We start from the raw sequence: 19092 nt of genomic DNA on the forward strand, positions 1-19092 counted from the left end.
GGTTTCTCTTAGATTTTATTTCACTACCTTCTGCAATTTGGTTGGGTTCACTGAATTTAAAAGTTTGTTGAGTTTGGGACTAGATTTGATTCATATGTTGTCGAAATTTATGGGTTGAACATGTTAACATCCGTAGAGATAGAACCATGGACATGAAAACGTGGGGTTAGAGAGAGAGAGGTTATCTAGGCTAAGATCTCCGAAAATGGAGCAAGTGAGAGACATGAGAGACCCAAAGATCACCACGACTCTATTTTGGTTTTTAGCTTCTGGGTTTCGGCTGGGCTGGGCAGGTGGTGGTCTTCGGATGCAAAGTAAAAAAATACAGAGTGGAAGAGAGGGAAGGAAGGAGAAAAAGGTTATGAAAAGGAAGAAAGTTAGGAAAAGGAAGAGAGAATGAGCAATACTCTTGTTCTAAGTTGATGGGGGACAACTTCCTGACTCGGGTTACACATGGATGCAATTAATTACAATAAATACCACTTATGCTCAGTTTTCATAACTTGAGAACGTTGGAATGTTGTTCCCATTTTCGGCGACTCAAACTCAAAATTTTGAGTTTTGAGTTACGTAAACTCAAAACAAAAACTAAACCAAACACCCTTTTTTTTTTCTTTTTTTCTTTTTTTTTAGGTGAGACCGGTGGATTTTCAAATTTTGGTATGAATTTTGAGTTTTGAGTTAGGAAATTAGCTAAACTAAACACTCTAAATTAAGAACTGCAACTCAAACACTCTTAATAAAAAACTTCTACAAAAAACACTTTTTTTTAAGGCCAACAGTTTTTCCGTATTTGAACATTGAAAACTGAATGAATCTCATTTAGAGCTATTACTATTTTTTTTTCTCCTGGGCGAGGCAGGGCAGAAGAATCCAAGAATGAAGCATTTCATATGTTGCAACCTCAAGTCATATGGGGATGTTTATCACCCAGTTGTATCAAACCATCGTTGTAGGAAGGATATCACTATTCTCCGACATCAAGTTATAGACAAAATTGAGAATGGAACGGAAAATAAAATTCTACATACAATCAAATTAAATATACAAAGCATTGTACTTCTTTCCACCACGCCCATGTTAATAATAATCCTCTAACCAGTACACCGCATGAACAAAAGGTAACACTCGGAACTAAGCTATAAACAGGTGTAACACAAAAGCAAATGATATTACTATCCTCATTTTCTGTGGCTAAGGGCATATACAATCTGTCCAGACATCCACCATCTTGCGTTTTGCCACTGGGTTGGTATCATAGTGCTGCCCTCATAGCTCCTCTTGCTGCATCTCGCTTCATCTCAGCAGCTTTACCACTGCCTCGGAAATACATGTACACTTGCTGCAAACAAAATAAAGAGAGAAAATATGAGAAAACAAGAAAAGAAGAGTGAGAGCTCTGCGGTGTGCGTGCATTTGCTTTTCTGATTTTAGGCCAGAAGAATGGTGGAATAGGTTATACCTGAATTACCCAGATGCTAATCAATGTTTCAAGACAGAATAATCCAAACCCGATGAAGTAAAAGATCTACAAGCAGGAAAAAAAAATTATGATCAAGCTTCGGCAATACAAGAAATTAGAATATAGAACTCAAGAGTCCAATCAATAAACTTTAACAGAAACATACCCCAGCCAACGAATGGTTGCCCACAACATCTATTGCAGCCAGAATGCCTCTGTTTCAAGGGAACACAACATAGAAACATCAGCACCACATGGGGAAAATATTATGTTCCTCCATCAGCATTAACAAGGATAACAATTGAACATTTTCAAAAATTTTAAGGTATATGCTTTAAAGGTTAGGGCCAAAAATAAATAAATAAGCACAAGGGAAATGCAATTAAACACCAATCTCTTTGCAGTACATCCACTTTGAACAAAAGAAAGATCCATGATTCCCCAGAGGAACAAACTTAGAATTTTTAGAGGAACATACGTGAGTGATTTTCCTTTGAAAATTATAGGAGGTGCAACAGCAGCTAAGATGCAGAAGCCAATGTGAAGCTGTAGACAGAAGAAAATTGAATGAGAGTAATTAGATGTCCATCCTTTTTTTCTTTGTTTTTTTTTTTTTTTTTTTTTTGCTGAATAATTAGATGTCTTTCAATTCTTAAAGTAAATAGCATTTCTAAAGGAACATAAGAAGCTTACCATATAAAACATGAAAAACCATCCAAAATTCATGGCACTTTCAGTCCTGCAAGAGATTTCTTGCCACTGTGAACAACTGAATCAAGTAGCTACATATACGAACAGCTAAGTGAAGGAAATCAGGGGAAATAAGTACCTAAATGCACGATAAAGAGGCCGATACCACAACACATAGGCTCCAGGAACCCCTGATATGAAGTAGATAAGGGCAAGGAACCAGATTTTTACCCCTACAACCAAAGAATTAAGAGGATTAAGATTCAAAACCTTTTTAAGGTATTAGACCCATAACGAGGACTCCCAAATACCCAGGAAAGATGTGAAACATATTTATGAACTCACCTTCCCCCTGAATCCACGCTGTACTAACAGCTATGACATTCCACATAAGGCACAGAACCAATCCTGCGCAACATAACCAACCATCGCCAACATCAACACCTTCGTATATAACACCTCAAAAAAATTCATCATATTACACAACACAAATGCAATGTCTCTTATAACAACAAATTGAATAAAGACTGCAAGATTACATGATGCTAAGAAAAAGGTAAAAAAGAGTTTGTGGCAGATAATTTCATTGACTTGGCCAAAAATTGACTAACTCAAACAAGCCAAGTTTATGCAGTGAAGAGTGGAGACTAACACCAAACAATTTATTTCCTTTGTTCGTTATTGTACTTTAGATATTGGGCTTTCGTTAAGGCAATTTTGATGTAAGAGGTGAACAGCCTACCACCGACATCCATGAATTGCACTAAAATGAAATAAAACACCTGTTTGCATCTATACTATCTATACTACTAATAACAAGATTCCCCTATTTGGACTTCACTATTTGGCTGTACAAAATTGCCCCCATGTGAAAATGTCAAAATTTCTGTACTAATAGGGTTAACAACGTAAACTTACTACCCCAAAATACCCACTGCTATCACAACTCCTTTACCCACAAGTCAACTTACGGTTTTACCCACGTTCAGCACATTCAAACCCACAATCAACCAATATTAGACTCAAAATATAACTTCCAATATCAAATTCAATTCTTTCAATCCCTTATTTTTATAGGCTCTTGCCATCGTTAACTTCTCTCATTTTTATTAAATTTTTAACTTTTCAAATTTTTCAACCCACCTCCAACTCTTTCATTTAAGTTCTCCTCAATCCTTATTCTGATGCAGGACAACCAGAACAAAATTAAAACAACAATAAAATAAATGGATATGACCTAGGAGTCAGCACCTAGGCGTTGCTTGGAGTCAACACCAAGGGTAGACCTGGAGTCAGCACCAGACCAAAGAAAAGACCAAACGACCATTTTTTCATTCATCAAAATATCAACTAACTCCTCAAGAAGTACAATAAGTTGCTTATAAAGGAGTGCTAATCTTATTACAAAATACCCTAATTGCCTTATTACAAAAATAACCTTGTTTCCAAATTAAAATACTAATAGCCTAATAAACTACTAGGACCTAAAACATAAAAATATAATTGACTTGCAAACATAAATAATATTAAATAATAATTTTTCTGCATCTCCCGCATCATATTCCTTCCCTTAAAATTAGGCACTTAACTAAATGTTTTGGATAACTACCTCCAAAATTTATTAATTTTCCAAATTCTAAATTAAAATTGTGTAACACTCAAAGGTTTGTAACCACAATGGAATAGGATTTCTTTTATCTTGAATAAGAATCCCCCACCAGGCTAATGGATTTAATGCGAGACAACAAAAAAGCATTCCCACACTCCCAACCCTTGTGCACCCAGTAATTGTTTTTCTTTTTCCTTTGGTCTTTTGACTTACCTTGGTTTAATTTGCTTGTTTAGTTGTGACTCGTTTAACTTGAATTATCTATGTTCACTTATTCTAGCAATTTTCTCTGTTTAGGATATAAATTTGACTAATTGAGTAGAACATTGCATAAAGTTCAAATAATTTCCCATTTGTTTTGGTGATTAGAATCTTCATCTGGGGTTCAGGTAACAGAAATCAAATAAAATTTTGAATTTCTTTTGTTTTCCCATATTTTCCCACAGCCCAACAATAGGTTTCGTAATCCCATATGTACGAATTATGAATTCAGTTCATGGAGGATTTCTGTAGTTTTGCACTGACAATTTTGTTTTATTTTTTTCATTGGGGCCATATGTTGTTGCTAGCTACTTTGTTGTTTCCTCTACTGTTATTAGATGTTGCCACCAGCCAAGCTAGAGAAACAACCATAATTTTTATTCTTCAATTTTATGTCATTCCTCTTTGCAAATTATGTATCCTTCCAGCCAATGAATTGCAGATTTGAAGTTTAATTGGGCTTCTCTTTTTTATTTTTTGGAGTAAAAGTTTAATTAAATAACTTTTTTTTTTTTTTACGCTTAGCAAACACAAAATTGAAACTATTGCTTTTTTGTTTATATTATATTTTTTTTTTTTTGAGAAATAATTACAACATGCTGCTAACCCTGCAGCTCAAGCCCTTTCCCCCCTAGACCCCCAAGCACTTTGTACATGAGGAGGTGTCAATTCAGTTACAAGGCCTTTGACTTGTTTATATTATTTGAGAGAGTCTATGTTGGATATTTTCAGAATTTCTAGGATTATTTATTTTATTATTTTATTTTATGATGAATATGAGAAGTTTTAGGTGATAAAAAGGAATTGGATTTTTTAAGTTTTTACTTCTGTCAATCTGATTTTGTTGTATGCTATACTTGAATTTCTCTAGGTTTTGTTTCTTTGTTGATATTGCTTTAAAAAATAGTTTTTTTTTTTTTTTTTCATTTGATCCTGACCTTGAATTGCCTAAATATGGATTCAAATAAATTTTTTTTTAATTATTCAATTTAGTACGTGTTCTGATTATATTTTCCTTGATTAAATTGTTAACAGCCACCAAAGTGTTCATCATTATGACAAGATGATACATATGGATAATGCATGAGTATGGTGCAGCCTAATCTTGGACAAAAAGACCTATACCGGTAGATTGGGTTGAGATGTTCTTTTGGTGCTTCCACTATTGTGAATTTCTAATTGAGATCCTTGACAAAGAGATCATATAGTGATGTAGAGTCTAAATGAAAACAATCTTGGAATTCAAAGTCTTTATGGTTGGCTTACACTACTGATTTTATGGACATCTTGGTTTACTCAATGGGGTTAACGTGTAATATGAATACAGTGATTTGTCTATAGCAAAGATTATTCTATTGAAGTTCTTAGCAAGTTGAAAAGTAGCAATTTTTGTGAACTATATTGACAAGTATTTAATAGTATCACATGTCAAATTTGGGTATTAAATGTTGCTCTTATTATGTTTTCATTTTTATTCTTTTATTCTTATTTTAGTATTACATCAACGTAGAGGTATTAATTTATTAAACAAAAAATTATCTCTTGGAGACTCTAGGTATTTTATGCCAAATGATTATTTTGATGGTCTAAAAAATAACATTAACCATGCATTTTTTTTGTTTTTGGAAAAACTAGCCTCATAGGCAGTCTTACTTTTTTTTTTTCTAAGGACAAAACTTTCCAATCATAATTCAAGGCTAATACATTTTCCAATCACAAAAATACCAAGAAGTATCATAAAATGTAGCACAAATAAAAACACATAATTCTTATTACATCCCTAGGTATTTTTGTGATTGAAAAATGCATCAGCCCCAAATTATGATCAATGAAAAGTTGCCTTAAAAAAAATAAAATAAAAAAAAGAAGAGAGATAGAGCTTTGGAACATGCGCAACGCATTATACCTATAATATATGATGCAAATTCCATACAATCTTCATCTCTACATCATCAATATGTATATACCATAAAAAACAAAGCATCTCTGACAGGCCTGTTCATACCATATTTTTGGTGATTTATCTTATGTACTCCCAACTTGTAAGGACAAAACCTCTTATGATATATCATATGCCATGATCATCATGTTCAGCATCCTCAGTGCTTCATTGTCATACGCATTAAGCACCCCATAAGGTATTGATCAACTAAAGTTCCCTTATCTCATCAATATCCCATCCTTCAGGTCTCAAAAGACACGTTCAGCAGTCACTTGAGTGCCCTTTGAATGGGTAATTTGCAGATGTAAAAAATAAATTATGAAAAATAATGTCATAGAGGCACCAGCTAGAGTGCATAAACCAGGCTCAAAACAACCCTCATTGAGTATGGTGTTTACCAAGAGGTGGGAAGAGGAAGGAGATGCAGTTGCAATCTATCTAGGCCCAAGCAATTTAAGCCTTCAATATAAGGTCGACAAGTAGGGGTATGCCCAAGCCAATTGGGTTTGGGTTGATGGTCAACCCATCACTTGACCAAGCATGTAAGGTAGGAAGAAATCTTCCACCGACTGACACAATCCAGCCACTGACCTGACTTTGCCTTTGGATAGGTGGTCGGTTATGGCAGTATTGTCAATGCGAGCCAGCAGGTGGAGGACAGGGGGGGAGAAAAGTGAAGGGAGGGGAAGCTTGCTAGAGAGAGAGAGATGAGAGTTTGGGCTCATTGCTTTCCAATTTGGGGTCACTACATGGGCAGCTCCACTTGGAGCCCAGGGTGTTCAAATGAACCCCCTGAATTGGCCCAAAATAAATTATGTATAATATTTGTTTTTAATTTTGTTTTAGTTTTGACCTCCCTAAAATCAAATTTTGAATTCCCTAATTCTAGATTTTTTTTTTTTAATCCCAACTAAAAGAAGTTTGAATATAATCATCTTAACAATATCCTAGTCACAAATCTGAGGCCTAGCTACCTCGGATTAGCCATCAAATTCTTTGGTTTTTTCTTTTTCTCTGTTATCATGGGAGGTTCCATTTTCTTTTTCATCAAGTCCAAAACTTTTGAATTTTTGGTTGAGGAGGGAGGTTCTTATTATATGTTACAAATATATGAAAGAAATAAGGATTCCCTTCAGTTAGTTTTCATGGGTAAAGAAAGTGCTAAACGTTTGCTAACTAATGTGGAGGATCTCTTGTCTAATATACCTCCTGGAAATTTTGCAAGAACCTTCAGGGATGTTAGTAAGGTTTTTATAATGCAACGGGGTTCCAAGGGTTGATGGATATTCCCATGGCAGGGGGCCTTTACACCTGGTCCAATTCTTCATCAGCTTCTCGTCTAGATCGGTTTCTTTTCTCCCCACTATTGGCAAATCACTTCACACAGTTCTCCCAAAAAAGGATGTCTAGAGTACTTTCAGACCATTCTCCTATTCTGTGGAGGGTGGAAGTCAGCAAAGAGATAGAATTCCTTTCCATTTTGAAAATATGTGGTTTGAGGGTGGATAATTTTGTCAATAAAGTGAAAACGTGGTGGGCTTCCTATTTGTTCCAAGGAACCCCTAGTTTTATTCTAGCTAAGAAGTTGGCTGCCTTGAAGTTGGATTTAAAAAAGTGGAACGAGACGGAGTTTGGCAATGTAACGTTTAAGAAGCAGGACCTTTGGAGCAAGTTGAATGTTTTAGATGCTAAAGAAGAGACCCATAGATTATCAGCTAAGGAGAAGTTAGTACAAGTTAATCATCATACTGATATTGAAAAGTTGACTCTTTTAGAAGAGATTAGTTAGAGACAAAAGTCTAGGGTGTTGCATTTGAAGGAAGGGGACGCCAATACTAGATTCTTTCATAGAATGACTTATTCTAACAGGAAAAATAATGATATTGAAAGCCTAATGGTTAATGGTACCTTGTCTTCTAATCAGGGCATGATTGTAGACTGCATTACTCATTTCTTCATGAATTTGTATTCTACGCACCAAGTTGTTCGGCCTTTTCCAAATGTGTTAGTTTTTCCAATGATATCCGGTGATAATGCGGACTAGTTAGAGAGACCTTTTGAAAAGGCAGAAATCTTTGATGTTGTTCAGAGTTTTCATGGTGATAAATCTCCTAGTCCAGATGGCTTCCCAATGGCATTTTTCCAAACTTGCTACGAGATTGTCAAACCTGATCTTATGACTGTATTTCACCACTTTTTTGCTAAAGGTCAGTTTGAGAAAAGCTTAAACGCTACTTTTATTACTCTCATCCCTAAAAAACATGCAGCAAGTGAGATTAGGGATTTCGGGCCCACTAGTCTTGTTGGGGGGTCTATAAAATTATTGCTAAAGTTTTGGCTAACCAACTTCGCGTGGTTATAGGGGATATAATCTCAGCATCTCAAAATGCTTTTGAGAGGGATAGACAGATCCTTGACCCTGTTCTTATTGCTAACGAATGTCTTGACAGTAGATTGAAGTCTGGGGTGCCGGGGCTGATTTGTAAATTGAATGTTGAGAAGGCTTTTGACCATGTAAATTGGAGTTTTCTTTTGCAAATGTTAGAAAGAAGTGGGTTCTCAGCCAAGTGGAGACAATGAATTTCCTTTTGTCTATCTACAGTCCGCTTCTCTATCTTGATTATGGCTCTCCTTGTGGGTTTTTTGGTAGCTCCAGAGGTTTGAGACAAGGCGATCCGTTGTCTCCTTTGTTGTTTGTGTTGGTGATGGAAGCTCTGGAAAGAATGTTAGATAAAGTAGTTCATGAAGGACACTTTTCAGGATTTAGAGTGGGTAACTTGGAGGGAAGATCCTTGGCAGTGTCTCATCTCCTTTTTCCGAATGACACTCTTATTTTTTGAGATGCTGATCTAGACCAGATCTTGATTCTCCGTATGATTCTTATTTGGTTTGAGGCAGTGTCGGGACTAAAGATTAATTTGGGCAAGTCTGAATTGGTTCCAGTTGGAGTAGTGCATAATTTTGACTTATTGCTTAATGTCCTTGGCTACAAGCAGGGCTCTCTGCCAATGAAATACCTGGGTCTTCCTTTGGGTGCTAATTTCAAGGATAAGATTATATGGAATCCGATCCTGGAGAAAATGGAAAGGAAATTGGCGGGTTGGAAATGCTTGTATTTATCAAAGGGAGGTAGAGTCACTCTAATCAAAAGCACCCTTTCTAATTTACCCACTTACTTTTTATCTCTATTTCCAATATCTGCTAGTGTAGCTAACTGAATTGAGAAGCTTCAGCGGAATTTCTTATTGGGCAGTCTCGGTGATGAACCTAAAATTCATTTGGTTAAATGGGCTACTCAGTGATGAACCTAAAATTCATTTGGTTAAATGGGCTACTGTATGTGCAACTATTTCTTCGGGTGGATTAGGGATTAGGAAGATAAGTCTTTTCAATATATCTCTACTTGGGAAGTGGTTATGGAGATTTGGGATTGAGATGGATGCCCTTTGAAGGCAAGTGATAGAGATGAAATATGGTCGAGTGTGTGTGTGTGTGTGTGTGTGTTGGGGGAGGGGGGGGGGGGTCTAGTGTACCAGATCTGTGAATGGTCCTCACGGTGTTGGTTTATGGAAGAGTATCAGTCAAGGCTGGCCTTCTTTCTCACACCATATTCGGTATGATATTGGTGATGGGTCTAGGGTGAAGTTTTGGCAAGACCATTGGTGTGGAGAGTCTCCTCTTGCAGTTAGCTACCCTAACCTATTCAGATTTTGCAAGAATAACGAGGCTAGTGCTGAGCTTATGAAATTCCCCAATGGAGTCCTTTGGATGTGAGCTTCTTTAGGGGTGTGCATGTTCAGGAATTAGAAGCTTTGTCAAGCTTCATGGAAACCATATACGGATCTTCAATAAGGGGGTTTGGTGAGGATAAGATGTGTTGGATTCCTAGCAAAGATAAGGGGTTCTTGGTGAAAGATTATTATAGAATTTTAGCTGGTCCTACTATCTTCGGTTTTCCTTGGAGAAGTATTTGGGAACATAAGATTCCCTCTAGAGTAGCTTTCTTTGTATGGACTATTGCCTTAGGGAAATACTTGACGATTGATAACTTACGAAAAAGGAATGTGTGGATTTTGGATTGGTGCTTCATGTGCAAGAGTAATGGTGAATCAATTGACCATCTCTTCGTTCACTGTCCTATTGTTATGGATCTATGGTCTATGGTTTTGGGTTTATTTGGTGTTTCTTGGGCTATGCTGCATACTGTTTTGGGGCTGTTAGGGTCTTGGCAAAGCAACTTTGGTCGTCATCGAAATGGTTATATATGGTCCATCGTTCCTCATGGCTTAATGTGGTGTCTATAGAGGGAGAGAAATAGTCGTTCTGAAGATATTGAGAGATCTATTCCGGACCTCAAGCTTTTCTTCTTGCAATTTTTATTGGATTGGTTGTTTGCTTTGCAAAACTAATTATTCCCTTCTTTTATTGATTTCCTAGATTCTTGCAATTTTTGTATTTGATTTGTTGTACCCTTGTTCACTCCCTGTGTACTAGGGTGCTTCCTTTTTGGTATCAATATATCTTTTACTTATTAAAATATATATATATATATATATATATATATATATATATATATCCTAGAATTTTAAACACAAAAAAAAAAAAGCTCAATAACAAATGAATTTGATCTAAAATCTGGAAAAAAAAAAAAAAAAAATTGATAAGCCCAATAACAAAAGTAGAAATTTGTTAATCTAAAATCTTAGAAAAAACACATTTATATCTTAAAAAATTTCAAATAAATCAATTAAATGAGAGATCAATAGATGAATGATTACTTGACTATGTATATTGAAAGAGATGTAACTCATAGGATTGATAATGAAAATATTTTGTAACAATTTCAAAATATGAAACATCATAGAAAGCAATTGTAAAACTTTATGTATTTCAGTTTTTGTTTTTTGTTTTGTTTTTTGTAATGTCAATATATTCAAGTTCTCTTTTGTTTTAAATTTTGTATAATTTATGTTTCTTATTGACACCCCTAAAAAATAATCCTAGAGCCGCCATTTGTCACTAGTGGCAGATCTAGGATCACTAACGCCAGAAAGGGTGGTTCAAAGGAAGAAAGGGGCAGGGGGAGAAAAGCAAGGAGGTCAATCTCATCCAAATATACAACATGAATTCCGGAAATGCAAATGAAATGTATATGGACTCTTATGTCAATTCGAATGAATCATCTTTTCCACTGAGGTAAATCTTTGCCTACTTGGCAAGAGGATAACAAGTTACAAATTTTGACTTGGTAAGATATCTATTTCTATTACTGTGAAATTCATAAATGAAGTAATTAATGGTGGGATTACCATTATTCCTATAGGCAGGTTGGGTTAGGCAGGTGGCAAGTGCCTAGACCCCAGTCTTACCGATAAGGGTTAGGTTTGATGCTTCAAAACTTTCCACTGAGCAAGCATGCCATCAAATCTGTCTAGACCTGATTGGGCTGAGTCAGAGCAGTCGGTTTTGTCACTTGTCAGGCCTTTTGGTTCCATGAACAGTCCTACCAATGAGTTTTACATAGGATATTGGTACACAAAAGGCTGGCAGGAAACAAGAGGTGCAGGCCCCAAGCAAGAGATGGCATCTAATAGACATTAAGTGCAAGGAGAGAGGGATCAATGCCTATGGGATTGCAGAGACTGGCAACCCAAATCAAAGCCATTGATGAGCACCAAGTTCATTATGAGTGTTGGGGAGAGAAACACTTTGGGGAGACTCCAATTGATAGAGACACACTTGACCGAAAAGGCCAAAGCCCTATGAGTATGAGCTCAACTATGTTATATTAATCACTCACTCTTCTCATTAGCATCCAATGTGGGACTTCACTCATTAATCAACCATACTACTCACACATGAATATTCCAACCATGAGCATATTGAGGCATAAAAATTTGGAAATAAAATTTTAGCCTAAACAAGCAGACCATAATGCTGTGCCCCAACACTAAAGCAATGTTATCAACTTTGTACTGAGTTGGCCAGTACAAGCCTACCCTTGGAAACCTACTGGCTTAAATTTTGGAGTGTTTCATGAAGTTTTGGCCATTTCAAGGTGTTTTGGACAGCAAATTCTTTCAGACCAATACAGATTTTCAGACTTCTTTTCCAAAAACTTTTAATCTAACAATGGAATGAGGAGAAAAAAAAAACAAAACAAAAGCTTACACGGTTCATTTCTCAAAGCTAAAACAAGGAGTGTAACAAAAATTGTGACAATCTAAAACACAACTATTGAACCGGGGAGATGGTATGCCTTGAGAGTGATGAAGGTGATATGGTGTTAAGGAAAAAAATAAAAAGAAAAAGGTGTTGAGCTTTAGACAAAAAGGACTTAGTTTTCCCTCATGTATGTTTGGTTGGGAGGATAGAAAAGTGGAGAGATGGTTTCCATGTTGTACCCGAACACTTCATTTGAGATTCTGTACCTATGTTGGACACTTGACACATCTAGGACATTTTTGCATGCGAGTCCCACCAATGTAGAACACAACTGGGACATGAGAATAGGAGAAATCGAATACCCTTTCACAAAAGAGAGAGCATCCATGCTCTAAATAGTAATAGTGCGTTTGAAAATTAATAAATATCTTCATTCTTGGATTGTATTCTAATTTCTAAACGTCCCTTAATAGTCATTGATTTGCTTTATTATTCATTATGACTCTTAATTTGATATAAATTTAACATTATATTGAAAATAAATGCTTAATAATATATAGAAAATAAAAATATATTTAATAGACTTGTCCCACCATACCCATGTCCTATTTTTTCAAATAATTTCGTGTTGCCGTCTCATACTTGTACCCATTTCCGTTAATCTTAGGATGGAAAACTCTTTTTGTTTGGTTGAGAAGAAAAATGAAAAGATAAAAAATGTAGTTTATAAAAATTTAATCTCATGCCCCTATTACATTAAAAAAAAAAAAAAATTAAGATGAAATAAAATTTGTAAGAAAAAATAAGAAAAGGAAGGAAAGAAGGGAACCAACATGAAAGGGAGGAGAGGGGCAAATGAGTAAATTCCTATCTAAGCCCCTCTTTCTCTCCCATTTTCTCCCCAATTTAGGGACTCCAAAATCACTCCAAATGTTGGGTCCAAAGAGGAAACACCTGGGCCCCACCAAAATAACCCCCCTCCCCCTTCCCCCTCCCAACCAAATACACAAATCACCCTTATTTTATCCTCTTCATTTTCCATCTCCCACAAATTACCCCAACCAATAATTAAGAAGTGTGAGGAAGAGCCAAAGGAGAAAAGAGAGGGAGGAAAAAAAAAAAAAAAAAGAGCAGGAGATAGGAAGAAGTCAGAAGAGACTGTGTAGCAGGGGGGGAGAGAGAGAGAACATGTGGAGGAGAAAAAAAAAATAAAAGAAGAGACTGAGTGGACGAAAAAAAAAAGAGAAGAAAAAAGAAAGCAAGAATGAAAGAATCTGTTGGACTACAAACTAAGTTGAGATATGGGTAAAAATAAAAAGAATTTGGCAATAATTGGCCCAGTGAGTAATAAAAGAAACTATTTAGCAAATTAGTAACTTTCATTTTACGTCAATGGAAATATTATAGTTAATTGTGTATATATACACACAAGCACACACACACACATATATAGCAGTAATCCATAAATGGTACAACAATATAGACTAGTACTAAAATGTTTTGCTTTGTTCCCCTGGCCAAATTGAAGTGGCCTCCAATTTGGCATTCACGACTTTGCACTAAAAACTTCAGTTATGCGGTTAATTAATTTTAATCCTATAGTCCAACAAAAGTTAATGTTAATTTTTTTTTTAAAGAGAGTTTCAACCTATAGCTTCTAATCTTGATAATTGCTCTTTATCATCAGTCTAAAACATCAATCAATTTTTTATGTAGGCAAAGATTGAAGCCTAAATCTCTTATTCAACCATCAAACACTTTACCAGTTGAGCTAACTAGAACCAACTATTAAAATTTTGTTGATGTTTCATGTTCAAATTATGTCTCAAGACACATGTCAAGTAATTGGGATAAAAATATCCAAACAACACAGTCAAGTTGCCCCAAAAAGATTTAAAAAAATATTTATAACAGTAATAAACCAGTTAAATTAATTAAAATGATTTTACAAGGACGAAGGCAACCACCCTATCCACACACACCAAAAAACATATTCCACTAGTGGAAACAGCCTAAGCTCCAACATAAAAGGATCAATGTAACCAATGATCAATACATAAATAACTCAAACCACAAAATTTGCAGGTAAATTAGCAGCCTGACTGAGATTCAAAACAATGTCGTAAATGCAATAACCATAAAATCAAGCAAAGAGTGACATACCTAAGAATGTGGAAAATGCAGTATACTGCAATTTTTGCAAATGAATTGGTATGTCATTTGCAATATCATGATGAATAATTGGAAGAAAAGGAGGCCAATTCTTCTCCTCAAGAACAATTCCAGCTGCAGAATGAGAGAAAGAACTGAAACTATAAATTACATGGCAGAACCATGAGGAAGAATAACTTCCCTACGAAATAAAACTGATACTATGTATTGCACCAAAATTTAGAACACAACTTTATAATGTAAATATTTCCATAAAGAGAGTTAGTGAACTCAATATGGTGAATATTGACTTCATTTAAATGCAAAAATGACTTTGAATGCAACCCAAAACATGAAGGATGTTCCAAGTTGAAAGATGGAAATATAATACACAATTTTAGAATAATTGTCAAGTGACTAAATTCATCATTTCCTAATAGCTTAAACTTTTGGAAAAATCGGTAATTTAACAGAACATTTCCCCCCACCCCTTACCCCCCCCCCCCCCCCGAAAAAAAAAAGGCAAATTCAAATATAAGCAGAGCAAATTACCTCGTGCAGCAGCATCCTCTTTCCGTTTTACTTCCTACATAGCATCAAAAAAGCTGATGAGTGAAATTCATGGAGATGCCACAAATCAACTAAAACATGAATCACTAAACAAATTGGGAGAGCTATTTACAATTAAATTAACAGAAGAAGATATATAGGGAAAAATTCTACCAAAATGGCTTTCTTATTTTTTGGCTATTGTTAAAGATTTTCAGTATCTAATATCCATGTCAAAGTTCAAATTTTTTATGGCCATCTAGTCAGTGAGAGCCAACCTACCATTTCCACATTTCAGTGGCAGAGAAAAACAAAGTATTTTAATAGAGAACATGACCTTTAAACAAGAAAAAAGCAAGAACTGTTATACTATGTATAGAATGGAAAATTTGTAATTTTACATTGTTACTAATATGTATAAATATACATAGAGAAGCCAGCCACTCAGGGGTTGAGCACTCAGTCTTTTCGTATTCTCCCTCTTCTCTAGCCATCAATGTCACATGGTATTGGAGCATAATTCAAAAACCCTAGCCCTGTATTCCTAATTATTGTCTCATTTTTTTATTGGTAATTACACATGCACTTGGGGGATCTACTCTTGAATCCATGATCTTACCCTCAACCTCGCTCTTTTAAGGGAAGGAGGTTCAATTTGAGCTCAACCACCTTGGCAAGTTTTGTCTACATCTGTCTTTTTCTCTTCACTTTTCTTTTTAATTCACTCCCAAACCCTATAAATCTTCAGCACCCTGATAAGTCGAAGGCTCGAAGCCACTGATTAACAGAAATCAGTAAAGTAGTATACAGACTGAAGGGCCCAACTCGTGTTCTTCCTTTTTGTAGAGCCATGGCTCATGCATCACACAAAATGTTACAGGGGAAATCTCTTTTACAAGAATTGGGTTTTTTCTAGTGAGCCTATGAAGATGTTTTGTGATAACCAAGCTACCGTATTCATTGCTATTAATACCACATTCCAAGAGAGTACAAAGCATATTGAGGAGGTCTGTCACTTTTTCCAGGATATACTTATGCATAAACAATCTATTATACGTTAAAATCTTGGCCCTCACAATCTTTTCATATTCTGTGTGAGGGTGTTTAACCAGCCAACACCACAATAATTACATAATATATATTGAATAGGAAAAAATATTTTGAGACAATAGGTTTGGTCCATAAAAAATCTCTAACAATGGTTTTGAACCCATACTTATAACTTACTTTCCTTCAAGCACTAAACAACAATACTTGAGTGTACTACTATGAGTAGACTTAATCTCATTACGCCTTCATAAAATGTAATCCCAGATATTATAAAAGAAGAAACTTAAATGCATCTCATATAAAATTAATTGACAAGCCTTGTTGGCTGCCAGATTGAAAAATATGGATGCCACAAGGTAGGTCCATAGTTCTTTCAAAAATAGAAGAAAATTTGAATTCCATCAAAGGCATAAGGCACACCTGCTCCCGCCTTCTCAATTCAGCCTCCTTAGTTTGGAGTTCCCTCTCTTTCCTTTGCAAATCCTAAATTTGAAACAGATTAAAACATGAAAAATCAATATCAATTCTTTTACAAGCAAATGCATATGGAAAAACATGATTCAGGAATTCAACAACCTTAGAATTTCGTCCCCCTGTAGTTGTGTCAATAGGTATATCAATTGTCGCGTCATGGCCAAAATTGAAACCAGCAGGTTCAGGAGGAAGAGGTGAAAGCCTTGAGTTTCCAGGATTCTGAAAACATGGCAACATTATGATCACACGTAAGAGTTCAAGTAGTAACAATAGCAAGTTTTTTTTTTCTTGTAGTATTTTTTTGGGGGGAGGGGGGGGGGGGAGAAGGAACACAAAGCTAACTAAATACAAATTATACACAACCATGGGCTTGGATATTTTCTCCTGATAAGTGTACCCAAGCAGCTTCTTCCCCCCTTAAATGAAGGTGGTTTCAAACTCAGGTCTAGTGTCTACCAACAAACATGGTTACTACCTAAATTAGGTGGCGCCAAAATTTTATTACAATTATACCTTTGAAATAGAATAACAAATCATATATTAAGGAAAAGGATCAAACAGCTCCAGCATTAAGTTTTTCAACAGTTTCTGATATATTATGAAAATACATAAAGACTAGTACAAATATGTGCACTTCAGCCACTATGCTATAAAATCTGGAGAAACTGTTACACAACAAACTGGTGGTTCGATGTAAGTACTCCTCACTTCAACTTGTACAAAGGGAACAATATTACAACAGTGAAAAACACCAACAGCAACCCTCTTGCTCATTCTAAGGATGGACACTCATACTGAAAGACAAAGATAGTTGTAGCTCAACAAAACGTAGTGCCATGGCTTTGGATCATGAACAGCAGCACTAGAAGAATGCATGTATTATGACTAAGAAAAACGGAAGAGATAGTTATTTTACATAAGGGGAAGAGAATATATTTGCATAGACTTCCCACAACATGAATGCTTTTATATTTTGATCTAGTTAGATTTTGCTAGTGGACTAATGAGAAAATTAACTCAAACAAAAAGAAAAAATTGCAGCTAACAAAAAGAGTGATATAAACATCAAAGGAGAAAACTAAGTCATTAAGAGTGCAACTCTTCTGTTAAAGATTAAACTACAGTTTGCAAGTAAAAAATCAAACTATAACAGATTACTCTGAAACAAAAAAGCATGAAGTCCAATATAAAATTAATTATCTAACAGATATATAAATTGTCAATCTGGATGAGAAGGGGACAGGGGAGTTCCGTAACAGCTTAAAGAAGGGGAAAAAATCACTCACTGTTGTGAAAAATGAACCTCCACCATAGTTTGACTGCCCTGATGCCTTTCCCCTAACTGCTGGATCCTGTTTGTAAAAATTAGAGTAGTGAGAAGTTGCAGCAAGAGTTTGTCCAAAACATATATCAAAAATATTAGCCGAAGGAAAGAATTTATATCATTAGAAGTTCAAAGAAGTATATATTTGTGTATCGATGACAACTAAAACCCTTAGGTCAGAAAATATATCATAAATGTTTAGGTACAACTGTTGTTCAATTCATCGTTTTTTTTTTAGCTAAGTAACTCACGCACTGATAAGGGATTGAACCCATGACCGCACTCCACCACTAAGGGTGGAATGCTTCAGCCCATTGGTGGTTGTCCAATCAATCAAATCAAACACAGGACACCAGACAGAATGAACAGTATGAGAAACATTCAACGTACACCATAAGAAAAATTAAATTAAATGTTACTAAGAATCAATTAACATCATCTTTTAGATTAAAAAATTCACTCATCTTAGAATGAAACACATCTAAAAAAAAAGCATTTTTCTTTCACCTTAAGCATATTAAGGTACTTCAATCATCCAATCCATATATCTTGTTACAAAAGCAACTACTAGATCAGCTAAAAAATTCATAGCAAACATATTTCAATTCTTCCATTCAAAAAACCCATTAAGACCTGGAAAGAGAGTTTGAGACTAATTAAATTATAAAACAAGAATGATCAAAATTAACAGAAAATCTAAATTTAATTCTTCATATGCTAAATTTATAAGAAACCCATAGTAAAATAAATTTACAAAACAATAATTTAAAAAAAAAAAAAATCATGGACTTCAAAGTCAAACTACAAAACCAGCTCAAAATGAGAACAACATAAAAAGCAAATAAAGAAAGTTACTGGATCCAACAATTAAAAACAATATTACGGAGTCTATACTCTATACGACCACTTCATTCAGTTAGTCAAACTATAAAAGATAGATAGGAGCTGAACTTTGAGTGCAGAGACAGTATGTAGTGAGAAAGAAAGACTCACAGAGAAGGGATTGACTTCTTCTTCTTGTTCTTCTTGAAAAGGGTTTTTCTCAAAACGGCCGGCCATGGAAACAGCACGCACAAAATCCCAGAGATTTTTTAAAACTTTTAAAGAGAAACTTGTAGAGGAAGTTTTCTAAAGCTTTTTTTTCCGCAGTTGAGAGCCAGGAAGAAGAAGAAGAAGAAGAAGAAGAATATATAAAGAGAGAAAGAAGAAAAGTATGCAGGTAGGACTGTCTTCTGTCTTCTATTCTATGGTTTGGAAACCAATATTTGGATTTTCTGTAGAAGCCTGCTATGTATTGTTCCAACTTTCAACTTTCAACTTCCGACTTTGAATTGAATGTTATTATTATTATTATTATTATTATAATAACTAGTTGCTATAGCACGGTAACTACGTATTTGTAAAATAAACTAAAT

The 19092-nt window shown here is 35.2% G+C and overlaps 1 protein-coding gene across 1 annotated transcript; it reads right to left on the bottom strand.

Moving 5' to 3' along the window:
* Positions 1-1004: 1004 nt before the first annotated feature.
* Positions 1005-18874, bottom strand: LOC142637468 (secretory carrier-associated membrane protein-like). Its single transcript, XM_075811744.1, has 13 exons — positions 18671-18874; positions 17640-17705; positions 16456-16572; positions 16300-16362; positions 14833-14866; positions 14293-14415; positions 2498-2560; positions 2292-2385; positions 2156-2201; positions 1941-2008; positions 1629-1677; positions 1463-1528; positions 1005-1342 (listed from the first exon to the last, which is right to left on the bottom strand). Exons 1-13 carry the CDS (start codon positions 18734-18736, stop codon positions 1256-1258), a joined length of 942 nt encoding a protein of 313 aa, XP_075667859.1. The 5' UTR covers positions 18737-18874; the 3' UTR covers positions 1005-1255.
* Between the last annotated feature and the right edge of the window lie 218 nt (positions 18875-19092).

The sequence above is a fragment of the Castanea sativa genome, chromosome 5 (assembly GCF_040712315.1).
Source record: "Castanea sativa cultivar Marrone di Chiusa Pesio chromosome 5, ASM4071231v1".
Classification (NCBI taxonomy): domain Eukaryota; kingdom Viridiplantae; phylum Streptophyta; class Magnoliopsida; order Fagales; family Fagaceae; genus Castanea; species Castanea sativa.

Coding starts and splice junctions, on each gene's coding strand:
- LOC142637468 (XM_075811744.1), bottom strand. CDS start 18,736: ATGGCCGGCCGTTTTGAGAAAAACCCTTTTCAAGAAGAACAAGAAGAA. Junction 2,009..2,155: donor GGTTTTTCATGTTTTATATG/GTAAGCTTCTTA, acceptor TTCTGTCTACAG/CTTCACATTGGCTTCTGCAT. Junction 1,529..1,628: donor GCAACCATTCGTTGGCTGGG/GTATGTTTCTGT, acceptor TCCTGCTTGTAG/ATCTTTTACTTCATCGGGTT.